Source organism: Symphalangus syndactylus, chromosome 13 (genome assembly GCF_028878055.3).
Source record: "Symphalangus syndactylus isolate Jambi chromosome 13, NHGRI_mSymSyn1-v2.1_pri, whole genome shotgun sequence".
NCBI lineage: Eukaryota > Metazoa > Chordata > Mammalia > Primates > Hylobatidae > Symphalangus > Symphalangus syndactylus.
This window is the reverse complement of record NC_072435.2, coordinates 40338684-40358082: the sequence shown is the minus strand read 5'-3', so window position 1 is coordinate 40358082 and position 19399 is coordinate 40338684. Positions and strand designations below refer to the sequence as shown.

Sequence of the window (19399 nt, the reverse complement as noted above, 5' to 3'; positions counted from 1 at the left end):
AACCCGTTTATCTCCGCCCCCCCACTCCCTCCTGCCAATCACTTAGGGTGCGAGCACCGCCCTTCCCGCCTTCTTTAGCGAGCGCCGCGCGCCACCGCTCGGCGGTTGGCGGCGCTGCGCGCTGCGGGATACATCTCCCGGAAAAGCGAGGCGAGGGGCGGGCCACGCCGGTGCGGGAACCCTCAGGATTGGCCAGAAGGAGGCCGGCGCTGTGACTCCGTCCATTCCCGCCGTTGACATCCAAGTCGGAGACGCTGGGGATTGGTTCCCAGAGGACACGCTAAGAAGCCTGGAGACAGTTTCGCCCTCCTCACACGCTGCGGAGAGGGAGCTCCGCTGATTGGTCCAGGGAGGCTGGGCGCGCGCCGATCGGCGCTCCCGGATTGGCTGAGGGGGTGCGCGCGCCGCCGGGGAGCGTTGGCGGTGATTGGCCAGAGGGCGGAGGCCGGCTATTTGAAGGCGGCGCGCGGACTAGGTACGTACTTCAGTCAGCGGAGAGAAGAGGCGGGAGTGGACCTTGTCAGCCCTACCTCACTGACCCCACCGGACCCAGGAGCGGCCTCCGCCACAGCCACAGCCCCTGCCCCTGCTGCGGCGCGGCGAGGCGATGGCCAAGGTGTCGGTGCTGAACGTGGCGGTCTTGGAGAACCCGAGCCCTTTCCACAGCCCCTTCCGGTTCGAGATCAGCTTCGAGTGCAGTGAAGCCCTGGCGGACGGTGAGGCTGGGCCTGTGCGGGGACCCCCACCCCCGGGCCGACCCCGGCCTCCCCTCGGAGAACCGCTCCCATGGCCAACTTGATCTCCCCCATGAAATCCCTCGTCCCCCTTCTGCCAACTCCGATCTCCCCCAGCCCGCCAGTCAACCAGATCTCCCGGTGGAGAACCCCCGCCACCAGCCAACACGGACCTCCCCGTGACCTCCTCCCCCACTGCCCGCCTTGACCTCCCGGTTGGAGACCCCCCGCTAGCTAACTCGGACCTCCCCGTGACCTCTTCCCCCACTGCCCGCCCCGACCTCCCCATAGAGATTAATCCCCTCCAAGCCCCATTTCCCGCGTGGGGAACCTCATCCATCTTTTTTCTCTGGAGCTCTTCCTAGGTACCCGTTTTCATGGGGAGACCTTCTCGGCCTCCATTTCTTAACCCACGGAGATCTTCAGCCACCGTGGTTTCCCTGTGGCAAGACCCCCGCTTCAACCACCCACCCACTTTTGCCCACTTATTCCCTCTTTCCTGTAGGGAGATACTCACACCTCCCATTTTCCCTCTGGAGACCCCCAGTATCCAGCCCCTTGCCATTTTCCCCGGGGGGAAATCCCAGTCATCTCCTATTTTCCCTATGGAGTCCTCTCACCCAAGCTCCTTTCTGTCCTCACCATGAAGACCCTCCCCTCCAGTAACCTTTTTTTCCCTGTGAAAACCCCTCAACCCCTTTTCAGGACCGCTCTCACCCCCATCTTCCCATTTGTGTCCCACCAGTCCCCTCCCCAACCTGCCAATATTTCAATAACCCCACGCCTACCAGTTGCTGCTGCTTTTCTGCCCCAATGCACATACCCTGGAAACTGGTTTCCCTCCTTCGTTGGGGCCCAACCCCACTATGCTTGAGCTCTCCCTGGGAAAGGATGCTACCGTCTTTGAGGGGAACTTGGTCTCCCCAGCTCCCCTTCCCCACCTTCTTCTGTGGGCTTGGATAAACACACTGAGATCCGAGGGGTGGCATAGCCAGGCAGGCATTAGCTAGTTCTCCAGGTTTGCCCACCCGTTTCCAGCTGAGTTACTGCAGCAATTTTTCTGTCTCTTTTTCTTTCTTCTTCTTCTTTTTTTTTTTTTTTTGAGATAGAGTCTCGTTCTGTTGCCCAGGCTGGAGTGCAATGGCATGATCTCGGCTCACTGCAACCTCCACCTCCCGAGTTCAAGCGATTCTTCTGCCTCAGCCTCCCGAGTAGCTGGGACTACAGGCGCCTGTCACCACGCCCGGCTAATTTTAGTATTTTTGGTGGAGGCAGGGTTTCACCACGTTAGCCAGGCTGGTCTCGAACTCCACACCTCAAGTGATCCACCCACCTTGGCCTCCCCTCAAGTGATCCACCTGCCTTGGCCTCCCAAAGTGCTGGGATTACAGGCGTGAGCCACTGCGCCCGGTCTTCTTCTTCTTCTTCTTTTTTTCTTTTAATATAGCTGGATAATCAGTGCCAAGCTCCCATTGCTTTTGATGGTCTGACCTAGTCTGGGGGATGGGTGGGTTGGGCTGAGCTGTGACGGGCTCCAACTTCAAACAGTCGGCTGGAGCTCGGAGGTCACAGCCTCCTGTACATCTTTTCCAAGGTGCTTCTGCAGATGTACTTATTAATCTGTGTGACTTAAAGGTGGACATGGCTCTCATCTCATAGATGAGAAGACAGGAGCCACAAAGCGCAAAAGACCTTTCATGTCAAGGCCTGTACATATCCAAAATCTAAGGTCACCCAGGGAGCCTTGGCACCGCTAAAAGGCAAGTCTTGCTTTCAGGAAGAAGTACTCCATTAGGCCATTTTTCTGCTTGGTGGTTAAAAGAGAAAAGGCAGCAGCCGAGGAGGTGGTGATCTGGGGGCCTGTGAAGCCAGGATACGCTAACTAGTGCCTCTCGGGGGCAGGTAGGTGTTTTGCCCTCAAAGCTGGTCGCCTGGACTAGCTTGGGGCTGATAGAGTGAGATGTGGATGTGCTTTGGGTAGGCCAGTGGGTCTGTCTCTCCCCAGTCTCTCTCGCTCCTTTTTTTTTTTTTTTTTTTTTTTTGAGACGGAGTCTCGCTGTCGCCCAGGCTGGAGTGCAGTGGCGCAATCTCGGCTCACTGCAAGCTCTGCCTCCCGGGTTCACGCCGTTCTCCTGCCTCAGCCTCTCCGAGTAGCTGGGACTACAGGTGCCCGCCAACACGCCCGGCTAATTTTTTTGTAGTTTTTTAGTAGAGACGGGGTTTCACCGTGGTCTCGATCTCCTGACCTCGTGATCCGCCCGCCTCGGCCTCCCAAAGTGCTGGGATTACAAGCGTGAGCCACCGCGCCCGGCCTTCTCGCTCCTTTTTAAATTAAGGAGTCTACTTGTGGCTAACTATAGAATATGCCGAGTTAAATCCTTTCTGGAACAGGGCAGCGGGTAAATAAATAAATAAAGTAGAATGACGCTGTGGAATAAGATTTAATTTAAAAGCCAGGAGGAGATGGAAGGAAGTAATAGGTTGAGGGATTCCCAGCTCCCAGACGGCAGGAGATCAGGTTTCAATCAGCCTGTTGGTGTTCCTTGCATTTAAAAATGGTTGCGTGGTCATTATCTGGTACTTCTACTCCTAGGAAGCCCCTGCCCTGTGACTTTACTAACTTATTTATAGAATTAGAGCCGGAAGGGCTAAATTCAACCGCTGGTCCTTTTTTTGTTTTTTTGGAGACGAAGTCTCGCTCTTGTCCCCCAGGCTGGAGTGCAGTGGCGTGATCTTGGCTCACTGCAACCTCCGCCTCCCAGATTCAAGCGATTCTCCTGCCTCAGCCTCCCGAGTAGCTGGGATTACAGGCGCCTGCTACGACGCCCGGCTAATTTTTGTATTTTTAGTAGAGATGGGGTTTCACCATGTTGGCCAGGCTGGTCTTGAACTCTTGACCTCAGGTGATGCGCCCTCCTCAGCCTCCCAAAGTGCTGGGATTACAGGCGTGAGCCACTGCGTCCAGCCTCTGCTGGTCGTTTTTTAATAGAAATGGAGTGACTTCACCAGAGTCACACAGCCAGTTTGTAGAAGTATTGGCACTGAAGTTTTGAATCTAAATTTTCTTTATCTTTGCTCCAATCCAGGGAAAGAAAGGAAGGATTCCCTATTTCAGGGGTGGAGCATAGATAGGAATGACCACAGAATTTATTGCCTAATCAGGACACTCAAAACGCAGTGAAGAGAAGTGCTATTATTATTATTATTATTATTTTTAATTATTTATTTATTTTTGAGATGAAGTCGCGCTGTGTCACCCAGGCTGGAGTGCAGTGGCGCCATCACGACTCATTGCAATCTCCGCCTCCCGGGTTCACGCTATTCTCCTGCCTCAGCCTCCCAAGTAGCTGGGACTACAGGCGCCCGAAACCACGCCCGGCTAACTTTTTGGATTTTTAGTAGAGATGGGGTTTCACTGTATTACCCAGGTTGGTCTCGATTTCCTGACCTCGTGATCCGCCTGCCTCGGCCTGGGATTACAGGCATGAGCCATTGCGCCCGGCCTATGATTATTATTATTATTAGAAATGGAGTCTCACTATGTCACCCAGGCTACAGTGCAGTGGTGCGATCTCAGCTCACTGCAATCTCCACCTCTCGAGTTAAAGCGATTCTCTGGCCTCAGTATCCCAAGTAGCTGGGATTACAAGCTTGAGCCACCATGCCCAGCTAATTTTTGTGTCTTTAGTAGAGACGAGGTTTCACCATGTTGGCCAGGCTGGTCTCAAATCTGACCGCAAGTGATCTGCCCACTTCAGCCTCCCAAAGTGCTGGGATTACACTTTGAATCCTAAGTGCCTGGCCAGGGAATGCTATTGTTAATTGCACCTGGATGATAAAGCTTTTCCTTCGAGTAACTCAAGTGAGAAATCCTGGCTCTTCCAGTCCTAGGGCTCTCTGTGACTGATCTGCCAGCTTGCTTTCTGCCTCTTTCTGGACTCCTCTCCCTGAAAAAGAGAATCTGCCTCACTCTCAGCAGTGTCAACTGAAAATCTGACGAAACCCCTAACCCAGATGTGTGAGGTAGCATATACCTGTAATTCCAGCACTTTGGGAGGCTAAGGAAGGAGGATCTCTTGAGCCCAGGAGTTTTGGGCCAGCCTGGGTAACATAGCAAAACCTTGTCTCTACAGAAACATCAAAAAATTAACGGGGCTTGGTGGCACGCGTGGTCCCAGCTACTCAGGAGGCTGAAGTGGGAGGATTGCATGAGCCCAGGAGGTCAAGGCTGCAGTGAGCCATGATTGCACCACTGCACTCCAACCTGGGTGAGAGAGCAAGACCCCATCTCAAAAAAAAAAAAAAAAACACCCTAACCCCTAAGCCCCAGTTGGGTGACCCCTATTTCTCAGGGGCCCCAAGCCCCCTTTGCACTTTTATCTTCCATATCTGGAAATAGATTCTTCCACGTTTAGCTGAGAAATTCAACAGACACTGGTTGAATAAGTCATAGAAGCCAGATGTTCTGACCCAGAACTAACGAAGTTGTTATGGCAGCAGAGCTCATCTTTTATTATGAACAAAGGCAAAAAACAAACAAACAAAAAAAGGAGGCCGGGCACGGTGGCTCACGCCTGTAATCCCAGCACTTTGGGAGACCAAGGCAGGCAGATTACTTGAGGTCATAAGTTCGAGACCAGACTGGCCAACATGGTGAAACCCCGTCTCTACTAAAAATACAAAAAATTAGCTGGATGTGGTGGTGGGCGCCTGTAGTCCCAGCTACTCGGGAGGCTGAGGCAGGAGAATGGCGTGAACCCAGGAGGCAGAGCTTGCAGCGAGCCAAGATTGCGCCACTGCATCCCAGCCTGGGCAATAAAGCAAGACTCCATCTCAAAAAAAAAAAAAGAAAAAGCCAGGTGCGGTGGCTCACATCTGTAATCCCAGCACTTTGGGAGGCCGAGGCGGATGGATCACGAGGTCAGGAGTTCGAGACCAGCCTAACTGACAATGGTGAAACCCCGTTTCTACTAAAAATACAAAAATTAGCCAGGCATGGTGGCACGTGCCTATAATCCCAGCTACTCAGGAAGCTGAGGCAGAAGAATCGCTCGAACTTGGGAGGCAGAGGTTGCAGTGAGCTGAGATTGTGCCACCGCACTCCAACCTGGGTGGCAGAGCGAGACTCTGTCTCAAAAACAAAGCAAAACAAAATGGCCAGGCACAGTGGCTTGCCCCTGTAATCCCAGCATTTTGGGAGACCAAGGCAGGTGGATCATCTGAGGTCAGGAGTTTTGAGACCAGCCTGGCCAATGTGGTAAAACCCTGTCTCTCCTAAAAATACAAAAGTTAGCTGGGCTTGGTGGCAGGCGCCTATAGTCCCAGCTACTTGGGAGGCTGCGGCAGGAGAAGCGCTTGAACCCGGGAGGTAGAAATTGCAGTGAGCCCAGATTGCGCCATTGCATTCCAGCCTGGGCGACAGAGCAAGACTGTCCCAAAAAAAACAACAGCAACAAAAAAGCAGGAAGCAGGCTTTTTAGCTAGTTCAGCTACAATAACTGTGTACGTCTTTAGTCTTATCATATATATATATATATACACACACATACAGTGGAGGTATGTCTTGCACAGGGACTAGCTTGTGAAGTTAGCGCAGAGAGATAACATGGAGCACAGTCGAGTTGCCTTGACATTGCTCAGAAGGTTAGGTACCCACGTCATATGTACAGCTGTGTCGTGTACTCATAGCTATGAGTTCCTGCTGTATTGGTGATTTGTGTCCCATGTATAATTCTAAAGAAAGATTATATTTAGAGATGAAATCATACACATATGTCTCTACTTACAACACTGCAGCCAGATTTTTTTTTTTTTTAAAGAGATAGGGTATCACCATGTTGCCCAGACTGGACTTGAACTCCTGGGCTTAAGCAATCCTCCCACCTCAGCTTCCTAAGTAGCTGGAACCACAGGTGCACATCACCATGCCTGGGCACTTCAGCAAATTTAAGATGATTCTCGACTGGGCGAAGTGGCTCACGCCTGTAATCCCAGCACTTTGGGAGGCCAAGGCGGGCAGATCACAAGGTCAGGATATCAAGACCATCCTGGCTAACACAGTGAAACCCCGTCTCTACTAAAAATACAAAAAAATTAGCCGGGCATGGTGGTCGGCGCCTGTAGTCCCAGCTGATTGGGAGGCAGAGGCACGAGAATGGCATGAACCCGGGAGGCAGAGCTTGCAGTGAGCCGAGATTGTGCCACTGCACTCTAGCCTGGGCGACAGAGCGAGACTCCGTGTCAAAAAAAATAAATTAGAATTACAGGTGCACACCACCACGCCCAGCTAATTTTTTTTATTTTTAGTAGAGATGGAGTCTCACTGTGTCGCTCAGGCTGGAGTGCAGAGGCATGATCTCAGCTCACTGCAACCTCCGCCTCCCAGGTTCAAGCAATTCTCCTGCCTCAGCCTCCTGAGTAGCTGAGACTACAGGGGCATGCCACCACGCCTGGCTAATTTTTTGTATTTTTTGTATCGCCGTGTTGCTCAGGCTGATCTCAAACTTATGAACTCAAGCAATCCACTCGCCTCAGCCTCCCAAAGTGCTAGGATTACAGGCATGATCCAATGATCCACCTCGCCTGGCCCTATACCTATAACTTTTTTTCTTCCTTTCTTTCCTTCTTTTTTTTTTTTTTTTTTTTTTGACAGATGCTGGCTCTGTTGCCTAGGCTGGAGTGCAGTGGCATGATCTCAGCTCACTGCAACCTCTGCCTCCTCCCAGGTTCAAGCAGTTCTTATGACTCAGCCTCCTGAGTAGCTGGAATTACAGGTGCACACCATCATGCCCAGCTAAATTTTTATATTTTTAGTAGAGATGGGGTTTCACCATGTTGCCCAGGTTGGTCTCAAACTCCTGAGCTCAGTCAATATGCCTGCCTCGGCCTCCCAAAGTGCTAGGATTACAGGCATGAGCCGCCATGCCCAACTAGCTGCTGTAACTCTTGAGTCAGTATTTCTCTACAGCCCTCAGTTAATTCTTCAGTTTCTTTCCGACCCTGGTTAAAAGAACCATTTCAGCCCATGTGCCTGACAGTCAACACAGTACATTTTTTCTTTTTCTTTTTTTTCCTTTGAGATAGGGTCTCTGACGTCCAGGCTGGAGTGCAGTGGCTCGATCATGGCTCACTGCAGCCTTGAACTCCTAGGCTCAAGTGATCCTCCAACCTCAGCCTCCCACATAGCTGGGACCACCGGCACGCCCCACCACACCCAATTAATTTTGTTGATTTTTAATAGAGTCGAGTCTCCCTATGTTGCAAGGGCCCATTTCTTTCGGTGAGTTTCCACATGCTCTTTGTTTAGGTTTTGCCAATTAGTATTGACCTCAGCTGGACAACATCAGGTGCTCGTGGGTACCCTTTAGTCTTTTTTGTCTACCTTCCCAGGACATGAATTAAATGCACCCGTACAGGATTCTACCGGCTATGAGAGGAAAGGGCTGAAGGAAGTATACCAAAATGATACAACTGCTTTAGAAAGGAGAGAGCAGGGCTGGCTGGCTTTTCTGTCTTCCCCCAAAACTTGATTCCAGTTGTGTCACTACTTGTAACAAAAATAAATCAACAGGCTGGGCATGATGGCTCAGACAAATTACAGCACTTTGGGAGGCCAAGGTGGGAGGATTGCTTGAGACCAGGCTGGGCAACCAAGCAAGACTTCATCTCTAAAAACAATTTAAAAATTCCCTGGGCGTGTGGCACAAGCCTGTGGTCCCAGCTACTTGGGAGGCTAAGGCAGGAGAATCACTTGAGCACAGGAATTTGTGGCTGTAGTGAGCTATGATTACGCCACTGCACTGCAGCCTGGGTGATAGACCGAGACCCCGTCTCTAGGGGTCTAGGAAGAAAAAAAAGTCAACTTCCTCCCTGCAAATAATAAGAGGCTAGTTTGACCAAACACCTGTGAGTTCAATGGTCACCTGTATCCTACAGACCTGCTATAGGGTTCCTGAGTGAAACCACAAAGGGACGGGTAACCAGTGCATCAAAGAAGGGCGTGGGGCTCAGGTGACAAGCCTCTGTAGTCATGACCCAGCAGCAGTGTGCTTCCAAAGTTGGATGCTTTTGTGGGACACTGGACCAAGGAACAGGGCGGCTTCTGAGAGAGTTTGCTTCCTGTGAAAATCACAGCTTGTGAAACTTCCCCCAGCTGCTAGAGCTGAAGGGTTGTGTAATTTCTAAAGAGCCGAAAATAAGTTTCAAGCCTCTTGCCAAGCCTCCCTGTACCAGCATGACCTTGCCCCTGATACACTTGGACCTCCTGCAAGAGGCCATGTTGACCGGAATTTCCTGTGATTGACAGCCAGAGGCTCCATAAGCAGTTTCCTTTCATCTCAATGGAGCATATTCAGGGGATTGGGGCCCTCCTGCTGGATGGGGTGCAAGAGTTAGGGTTTGAGGCCGGGCACGGTGGCTCACACCTGTAATCCCAGCACTTCGGGAGGCCAAGGCGGATGGATGACCTGAGGTCAGGAGTTCGAGACCAACTTGGCTAACATGGTGAAACCCGATCTCTACTAAAAATACAAAAAATTAGCCAGCTGGCCAGGCGCGGTGGCTCACGCTTGTAATCCCAGCACTTTGGGAGGCCGAGACGGGCGGATCACGAGGTCAGGAGATCGAGACCACAGTGAAACCCCGTCTCTACTAAAAATACAAAAAAAAAAATTAGCCGGGCGTGGTGGCGGGCGCCTGTAGTCCCAGCTACTCGGAGAGGCTGAGGCAGGAGAATGGCGTGAACCCGGGAGGCGGAGCTTGCAGTGAGCCGAGATTGCGCCACTGCACTCCAGCCTGGGTGACAGAGCGAGACTCTGTCTCAAAAAAAAAAAAAAAAAAAAAAAAAATTAGCCAGCTATGGTGGCAGGCGCCTGTAATCCCAGCTACTCAGGAGGCTGAGGCAGGAGAATCACTTGAACCCGGGAGGCAGAGGTTGCAGTGAGCCGAGATCTCACCATTGCACTCTAGCCTGGACAACAAGAGTGAAACTCTATCAAAAAAAAAAAAAAAAAAGTGTTTGGAGGATCACCCCGGGATGCCGCATTTATTGACTGAGTTGCCCAAATGTCTCTAAGTAGGCATGACTTGGTGCCAGATCTGGAAGACCATGGTGGCTGGCTCCCTGAGCAGCCTCACCTTCCCCCTCCTGCAGGCTGGCTCTCCTGCCGGATTGGAATCTGCCGCCCTGCCCCAGTTGTCGAGGGATCCACTTCGTTGAGTGGCACCGGTCCCTGTGTGTGAAAGAGGATGCTGCTTCCTATCCCAGCACCCAGTGGGCAGGGCCCTGAAATGACCCAACTCCCTGCCGTTCCCTTCTCAGCATGTCTGTGTCACGTGGCTCTTAATTCAGCCTCTGCCATACAGTTCACGCTCAGGCCTTGAGAGGCCCAGGTTTCCCTGGAGGTACAGTCAAGGTCACCTGTCATAGCTAGGCTTACAAAACAGAATTCCCTAATGGAGGTAGAGCTTCTTGCCCACCTCAGCATTAAAGACTGCAGTGCCTGGCACTAAGTGTTTGACAGATGGAATAATAGTCTTTTAACATATTAAGGATCTGTCTAAAATTACCACAAGGCTGGGCACAGCAGCCCACACCTGTGATCCCAACATGGTGGGAGTCCGAGGCAGGAGGATCGCTTGAGCCCAGGAGGTTGAGGCTACAGTAAGCCATGAACATACCACTGCATACCAGCCTAGGCAACAGAGGGAGACTGTCTCAAAAAATAAGTAAATAAAATACAAGATGTGGCCAGGTGCAGTGGCTCACACCTGTAATCCCACCAGTTTGGAAGGCTGAGGCGGGCAGATCACTTGAAGTCAGGAGTTGGATACCAGCTTGGCCAACATGGTGAAACCCCATCTCTACTAAAAATACAAAAAGAGGCCAGGTACAGTGGCTCACACCTGTCATCCCAGCCCTTTGGGAGGCCGAGGCGGGTGGATCACCTGAGGTCAGGAGTTATAAACCAGTCTGATCAACATGGTGAAACCCTGTCTCTACTAAAAATAAAAAATTAGCCAGCCGTGATGGCGGGCGCCTGTAATTCCAGCTACTCAGGAGGCTGAGACAGGAGAATCGCTTGAACCTGGGAGGCATAGATTGTAGTGAGCCAAGATCACACCATTGCACTCCAACCTGGGTGACAAGAGTGAAACTCCATCTCAAAAAAGAATCAGCTAGGTGTGGCAGAGGGCACCTATAATCCCAGCCACTCGGGAGGCTGAGGTACGAGAATCACTGGAACCTGGGAGGCGGAGGTTGCAGTGAGCCAAGATCGCATCACTGTACTCTAGCCTGTGTGACAGAACAAGACTCCATCTCAAAAAAAAAAAAAAAAAAAAAATACAAGAGCCTTTCCCTGCCTTCTTTCTGTTGAGCTATTTCAATTCGTTAACCCTCCTATGTCTTTGCAGACCTGGAGTGGAAGATCATTTATGTTGGCTCGGCTGAGAGTGAGGAATTTGATCAGATCCTAGACTCGGTGCTGGTGGGCCCTGTGCCAGCAGGGAGACACATGTTTGTCTTTCAGGTAAGAAAGATGAGGCCTTAGGCCTTAGCCCTTAGCCCTTGACTCCTAGAAACATCTTTTACCTGAAATCCCAGAGTGCTTCAGGAATCAAAAGTTCAAGTTCAGCTGGGCACAGGGGCTCACGCCTATAGACCCAGCTACTCCAGGGGCTGAGGTGAGAGGATTGCTTAAGCCCAGGAGTCTGAGGCTGCAGTGAGCCACTGCACTCCAGCCTAGGCAACACAGTGAGACCCTGTCTCTAAAAAAAGAAAAAAACAAGTATTAAAAAAATAGAGGCCGGGCACAGTTGCTCATACCTGTAATCCCAGCACTTTGGGAGGCCGAGGTGGGAGGATTGCTTGAGGCCAGGAGTTTGAGACCAGCCTGGGCAATATAGTGAGACCGCATCTCTACAAAAAATTTAAAAATCAGCAGAGCATGGTGGTGTGCGCCTGCAGTCTCAGACACTTGGGAGGCTGAAATGGGAAGATCATTTGAGCCTGGGAGATGCAAGCTACAATGAGCCAAGACCACACCACTGCACTCCAGCCTGGGCAACAGAGTAAGACCCTATCTCAATCAGTCAATTAAAAAAAAATTTAGAAGTTCAGGTTCAAATCCTAGTTCTACTGTCGGGAACTATCTGACCTCTCAGAGGCCGTCAGGCCCTCCCTTCCCCGACCTCTGTGTCAAAGCTGCCACTGATTTACAGGCAATTCTCGTTATTCACAAGAGTTACGTTCTATAAAGTTGCCAGGAACACTGAATTAGTGAATACTGAACCATTGCCCCAGGGGAAATACAGGGTTAGATTCTTGGAAGTCACGTTTTCGTCAACCGGTCAATAAGTAAACTTGTATGTGTGTTTCTGCTGAAAAGACACCAGGCCGGCTATGGTGGCTCACACCTGTAATCCCAGTACTTTGGGAGGCTGAGGTGGATGGATCGCCTGAGGTCAGGAGTTCGAGACCAGCCTGGCCAACGTGATGAAACCCCGTCTCTACTAAAAATACAAAAATCAGCCAGGTGTGGTGGTGCGTGCCTGTAATCCCAGCTACTCAGGAGGCTGCGGCGGGAGAATCGCTTGAACCTGGGAGGTGGAGATTGCAGTGAGCTGAGATCGCACCAGTACACTCCAACCTGGGTGATACAGCGATACTCTGTCTCAGAAAAAAAAGAAAGACACCTTATTTAATATATACAGTGGTTCATTTATGTTGAATTTACAGCCAACAGCGCTATAATTCTCCTGAATGAAACTTCTCTAATACACATATTTTCCATAAGGCCTTTCTTGTACCCTACACTGCACTTCAGCACTACCGTTGGGTGCCATCATAGACAGCAAACTCACCAACAAAAAGCACAAAACATGGAAAAAAGCACTAAGTAGGCTGAGGAAAGGACGCTCATTCACAGTGAGAGCTGAGACCAGAAGACAGAGTGTTGCCTTGTTTGACCTCAGATGGGAACAGGCGTGGTAGGTAACTCTAGGTGGGAACAGGCATGGTAGGTAACTCCAGTTTTTCCCTGCTCTGTGCATGTCCGCAAGTGACTGTGAAAGCACGCAGATATTCATCTTGGGGTTACAAATAAATTTAGCAGGTAGGTGAACTTGCACATATGGAACCCATGAATAATGAGGATGGACTGTAACTCCTAAATGGCTCTCATGCAGCACCCTACCTGGGTTTTCAAATGTAGATTCTGGCTGGGTGTGGTGGCTTCCAGCACTTTGGGAGGCAGAGGCGGGAGGATTGCTTAAGGCCAGGAGTTCCAGACTAGCCTGGGCCACATAGCGAGACCCCCATCTCTACAAAAAATAAAAAAATTAGCTGGGTGTGGTGGCTTGCACCTGTCGTTCCAGCTACTTGGGAGGCTGAAGCAGGAGGCTTGCTTGAGCCTGAGAGTTTGGGGCTACAGTGAGCTATGATTGCACCTCTGCACTGCATTCTGGGTGACAGAGCGAGACCCGTCTCTACAAAAAATTAAAAAATTAACCAGGCATAGTGATGCAGGCCTGTAGTGCCAGCTACTAGGGAGGCTGAAGCAGAAGACTCTCTTGAGGCCAGGTGCCATGGCTCACACCTGTAATCTCAACACTTTGGGAGGCTGGGGCAGGCAGATCACTTGGGGTCAGGAGTTAAAGACTAGACTGGCCAACATGGTGAAACCCTGTCTCTACTAAAAAATACAAAAATTAGCTGGATGTGGTGGTGCACATCTGTTATCCCAGCTACTTGGGAGGCTGAGGCATGAGAATTGTTTGAATCCGGGGGGTGGAAGTTACAGTGAACTGAGATTGCACCACTGCACTCCAACCTGGGCAACAGAGTGAGACCCTGTCTCTAAAAAAAAAAAAAATAGGCTCGCTTGAGCCCAGGAGTTCCAGGAGTTTACAGTGACCTGTGATTGCACCACTGCACTCCAGTCTGGATGACAGAGGGAAACGCCATCTTTTTAAAAAAAGAAGGCGGCCGGGCGCGGTGGCTCACGCTTGTAATCCCAGCACTTTGGGAGGCCGAGGTGGGCGGATCACGAGGTCAGGAGATCGAGACCACAGTGAAACCCCGTCTCTACTAAAAATACAAAAAAAAAAATTAGCCGGGCGTGGTGGCGGGCGCCTGTAGTCCCAGCTACTCGGAGAGGCTGAGGCAGGAGAATGGCGTGAACCCGGGAGGTGGAGCTTGCAGTGAGCCGAGATTGCGCTACTGCACTCCAGCCTGGGCGACAGAGCGAAACTCCGTCTCAAAAAAAAAAAAAAAAAAGCTGGCGCAGTGGCTCACGTCTGTAATCCCAGCACTTTGGAAGGCCAAGGTGGGCGGATCACGAGGTCAGGAGATTGAGACCATCCTGGCTAACATGGTGAAGCCTTGTCTCTACTAAAAAATACAAAAAATTAGCCCGGCCTGGTGGCGGGCACCTGTAGTCTCAGCTACTCGGGAGGCTGAGGCAGGAGAATGTCGTGAACCCGGGAGGCAGAGCTTGCAGTGAGCTGAGATCACGCCACTGCACTCCAGCCTGGGTGACAGCAAGACTCCGTCTCAAAAAAAGAAAGAAAAAGAAAAAAAAAAAAACAAATGGAGATTCTGAGTTCTCCAGGTGATTTTTCAGGATCCTCTGCTCGGATACACTCCCTTACCTCCATCACTGCTGTTACCTCCCTAATCCAAGCTACCACATCCTATCTAACCCCTTCAGCCACCACTACTAAATCCACTGACAGGCCCTATCTACTCAACAATCAGGACTGGCCTGGGTGTACAACCCAGGCAGCTGCACAGGACCCCACACTTGGTGCGATACTCTGCTGTCACCGTCTGAAACCTAATAGGTTTTCCAGAGGGGCCCGGTGTTTACATTTTGCGTTGGTTTTATTTTGCACCAATTACGTGGCTGATCTTGTTTGCAGCAGTACACCCTGAATCTGTCCTTTACTGCCCGGTCTAGGCCAAGTCCACTGCCTTTCCAGGATGACTGGTGTAAGCCTTCTGCTTCCACTACAGTCTCCTCCTGTCACAGCTCCACACTTTGCCAGTGGCTTCTTTTCAGATCACAAGAGTGATGTGGCACTTAACCTCCTGCTTACCCTCTTGCCCTTTCCCAATCCCTTATCTGGCCCCTGGGTGGCCTGATACCAACTGCCTCACCTGTTCAGCTTTATGCCACTGTCCCCTGGCTCACCATGCTCCTCCAGAGCACCACACACCTCTCCCTGCCACAGTCAACATTTTGTAGTCATTTGTGGGATTGATTCTGTCTTTCCATCAGTTGACAACTGGCTGGGCACAGTGACTCACACCTGTAATCCCAGCCCTTTGGGAGGCTGAGGTCAGAGGATCGCTTGAGTCCATGAGTTTGAGACCAGCCTAGGCAACATGGAGAAACCCTGTCTCTACAAAAAATAATTGACTAGACATGTTGGCACACACCGTGGTCCCAGCTATTTGGGAGGCTGAAGCGGGAGGATTGCTTGAGCCCAGGAGTTCAAGGATGCAGTGAGCCATGATGGCGCCATTGCACTCCAGTCTGGGTGACAGAGGGAGACCAGACCCTGTGTAAAAAAAAAAAAAAAAAAGTCCAGGCATGGTGGCTCACACCTGTAATCCCAACACTTTGGGAAGCCAAGGTGGGCAGATCACCTGAAGTCAGTTTAAGACCAGCCTGGCCAACATGGTGAAATCCTGTCTCTACTAAAAATGCAAAAAAAAAGGCTGGGCGTGGTGGCTTATGCCTGTAATCCCAACACTTTAGGAGTCCAAGACGGGTGGATCACCTGAGGTCAGGAGTTCGAGACCAGCCTGGACAACATGGCGAAACCCCGTCTCTACTAAAAATACAAAAATTAGCCGGGCATGGTGGTGGGCACCTGTAATCCTAGCTACTCGGGAGGCTGAGGCAGGAGAATCGCTTGAACCTGTGAGGCAGAGGTTGCAGTGGGCCGAGATCGCACCATTGCACTTCAGCCTGGGCAACAGAGCAAAACTCCATTGAAAACAAAACAAAACAAAACAAAATTAGCCGGGTGTGATGGTGTGCGCTTGTAGTCCCAGCTGCCTGGGACGCTGAGGCAGAATTGCTTGAACCCAAGAGGCAGAAGTAAAAAAAAGAAAACTGAGGGCAGAGAGCATACTTTTTGCTCAGTAAATACATTTTGCTTGGGAATCTTTGTACTAATGACATCGAGGCATGGCTGTGGCACTGCTAAGGCCTAGGATGTGTCTCCCCTAGGCCGACGCCCCCAACCCATCCCTTATCCCAGAGACTGATGCCGTGGGTGTGACTGTGGTCCTCATCACCTGCACCTACCATGGACAGGAGTTCATCCGAGTGGGCTACTACGTCAACAACGAGTACCTCAACCCCGAGCTGCGTGAGAACCCGCCCATGAAGCCAGATTTCTCTCAGGTGGGGCCTGTTTCCACTTCCTGCTTCCCACAAGGCCGTTCTTTATACTTGGGGGGAGTTCAGCCATTCAATTTGGGAGTCAAGGTCACTTCTTAAAGTTTTCAAGTAATGTTCAGTTCTTACAGTACAGAGTTAGAACAGGAGAAAAAGGCCTTTGTTTCTCAAAGGCATGTCTTAGAGAATTAAGATTAGATAGGCCAGCCTGGGCAACATAGTGAGACCCTGTCCCTAACCCCCGCAAAAAAAGAAAAATGAGCCAGATGTGGGTGGTGTGCTCTACTCTGGAGGCTGAGGTGGGAGGATTGCTTGAGCCCAGGAGTGAGGCTGCAGTGAGCTCAGATCGTGCCACTGCATTCCAGCCTGGCCAACAGAGTGAGACTGTCCCTTAAAAAAAAAAAAAGAGAGGTTCTGGGCCAGGCGCAGTGGCTCATGCGTCGTAATCCCAGCACTTTGGGAGGCCGAGGCTGTCGGATCACCTGAGGTCAGGAGTTTGAGACCAGCGTGGCCAACATGGTGAAATGCCGTCTCTACTAAAAATACGAAAATGAGCCAGGTATGGTGCCTTGCACCTGTAGTCCCAGCTACACAGGAGGCTGAGGCAAGAGAATCGCTTGAACCCGGAAGGCAGAGGTTGCAGTGAGACGAGATCACATCATTGCACTCCAGCCTGGGCAACAAAAGCAAAACTTCTCAAAAAAAAAAAAAATAAAATAAATAAATAAATAAAAAGGTCCTGGCCACAGGTGTTTTCTGGAGTTCCATATGTAGGTTGCTCTTGCTGGGCTTGAGATGGGTGATTGGGGGTGTCCTGGCTCTATGGGAGCAAGGAGAGGGCGTACCAACAAGGGTTGATGTTCCTCTTCCTGCCCCAGCTCCAGCGGAACATCTTGGCCTCGAACCCCCGGGTGACCCGCTTCCATATCAACTGGGACAACAACACGGACAGGCTGGAGGCCATAGAGACCCAGGACCCCTCCCTGGGCTGCGGCCTCCCACTCAACTGCACTCCTATCAAGGGCCTGGGCCTCCCTGGCTGCATCCCTGGCCTCCTCCCTGAGAACTCCATGGACTGCATCTAACTGCAGGAACCGAGTGTCCCAGCACACCGGGAGGGGCAACCAGGCCTCCCAGCGAGTCCTGCAGGGCCCATCTAGAGGACTTTGGGGGCCATCAGCTGCATCCAGGTCTAACTCAGCCCCTTGGAAAGAACAGGCTTCGGGTCTCCCCTAGTCCTGGCCAGAAGGATGATCTCACTTTTCCTCTACAGGCCTATAAGAAGCAAGGTACTTCAGCTCTAAATTCTGACTTGTGTTCTTTTCGTCTTCATAAATTCTACCTAAGGCCACTGTGCCACTGTGCACCCTTGAGTACCATTGACCCAAAGCTTTCCCACAGACCTCCCTGGCCCGCCTTGAGGCTTTCTTGGTCAGTGCCTGTCAAGGCTCCGGTCCTGCTGAGCCAAAGGCTCTGTCATTCCTTTCTCTTCCTGTACATCTGAGCAGAACCACTCCAGCTTTCTGGTGTCACAGGCAAGAATCTTGGTTAGTAGGTAGACTTAGATCCCATTTTTGTCCTGCTCCCAGGAAGATATCTTAGGTCTTCTTCAATCCAGCAGCCCCTCCCAGAGGTGTGATCAGCAGGATGCTGAGGAACCATGTTGCCTTTCCTGTCAATCACAGCCACCTTCCTGTTATCTCCTAAATGGATCTGGCTTTTCCTGGAGGCTGCCGTGGTTGGAAGATGGTATCAGAGGGCCTGCCTGTGCAGTCTGTCTCCAGGCCAGGGTCAGGGACCCTCTGCCTCTGGCAGTCTTAACCTGTCCTCTGCTAGGACCAGGGTGATTTCAAGCCAGGGAAGCAACTGGGACCCTGAAAACTGTCCCTCCCCAGCCCGCTCCCCCTCTCTGTGCCCTGGTCCCCTTGCTGCCATGTGGATGCTGTTGTGATTGCTGTTTGTATATTATTAAAATGTTTTTATATTAAAAATGTTTGGTTGGTCTGAAAATTAAAAGCACTTCGTTTAGAATTATTGTTTGTGCTTTTGTCTCTGGTGGACTGAAGAAACTTTGTCCACTCTTCCCCAGAAGTGGCCTCTTGCCCTGTCCAGTGGGTTGGCTGTCCCATGTCTTCTTCCCAGCTTCCTACTCCAGTCTTAATTGGTTCTACAGTTGTATTCCAGACCGAGGTTCCAGGAGGGGTTTTTCTTTGTCAGAACTTAAACCAGCTGTCCTGCAGACAGATTATAATGAGTGATTTTTCAGACTTTGCCCTTGACCCACAGGAAGAAATTAACATTGTGATCCCAACACACAAACAGCAATGCCTTTATTAAATTTTACTAAACCTTACCATGTAACCATCCAGAGGCGGAGTGGTCAGCCATTTCCCCATAATTCACAGAAAGGCTCTGACTCTCCCTCCCTGGAACCGTGGTTGACCTGGGAACATGGGGGCACACAGCAGCTGGAGATGGTGGAGGCTATTCAAGTCGAAGCAGCAGATCGGCTTGTAGTTGAGCCCAGCTAGCCCTTCCGAGTCGGGGTGACCTGGCTTTTCCCCTCCCCTGACCGTCTCTTGAGTGCTTCTCAATCAGGAGCAGTTCGGCCCCGCAAGAGCACATTCACCAACGTCAGGAGACAGCGGTTGCCACAGCCAGCAGGAAGACAGAGGAGGGGCTGTTGGCGTCCAGTGGGTAGAGGCGGGGGATGTTAACACCCAGTGGTGCACAAGACACCCCCTAGCAGAAAATGATCCAGCCTCACTGTCAGTAGTGTCGCAGTTGGGAAACCCCGACTGTCCTCTGCTAAGTGTGTACTGAAAGAGGATCCTGAAGGAAGGGGCACGTTCCCTTTGCATTGCCCAAACAGGAAATACAGACGGGGAATAGGAGCAGGGAATCTGCCTGGCTGTACCCCAGATTCCTCATCTGTGCAATGGGAGTGATGATGGTAGCACCTACGCGATGGGAGTGTGGTGCGAAGGAGCGTTAAGTGGGTGCCAGCTCTTACTACTGGCAGGAGCCCAGGGCTAGGGCCCAGCAAAGGGGTGGACACTGAGCGCCCCTTCCCAGCCACCCCTTGCGCCGGGCCCGGCATCCTCCTGACTGCGGCTGGGAAAACCCAGGAGGCCTCGCGGCCTGGCCCCCAAGCAGGCCTGGCCACGGCTGCCCAGCGCCAGGCCTTATGAATGACGCCGGCGGCGGCCGGGCGACCTCTGACCTGCGCGCCGGCCGCGCCCCTCCCCCGCTGGC

At 51.5% G+C, this 19399-nt stretch overlaps 1 protein-coding gene across 1 annotated transcript; it reads left to right on the top strand.

Moving 5' to 3' along the window:
• Positions 1-229: 229 nt before the first annotated feature.
• ASF1B (anti-silencing function 1B histone chaperone) lies at positions 230-18175 on the top strand. Its single transcript, XM_055236165.2, has 4 exons — positions 230-716; positions 11148-11263; positions 15974-16150; positions 17023-18175. Exons 1-4 carry the CDS (start codon positions 608-610, stop codon positions 17227-17229), a joined length of 609 nt encoding a protein of 202 aa, XP_055092140.1. The 5' UTR covers positions 230-607; the 3' UTR covers positions 17230-18175.
• Positions 18176-19399: the final 1224 nt, after the last annotated feature.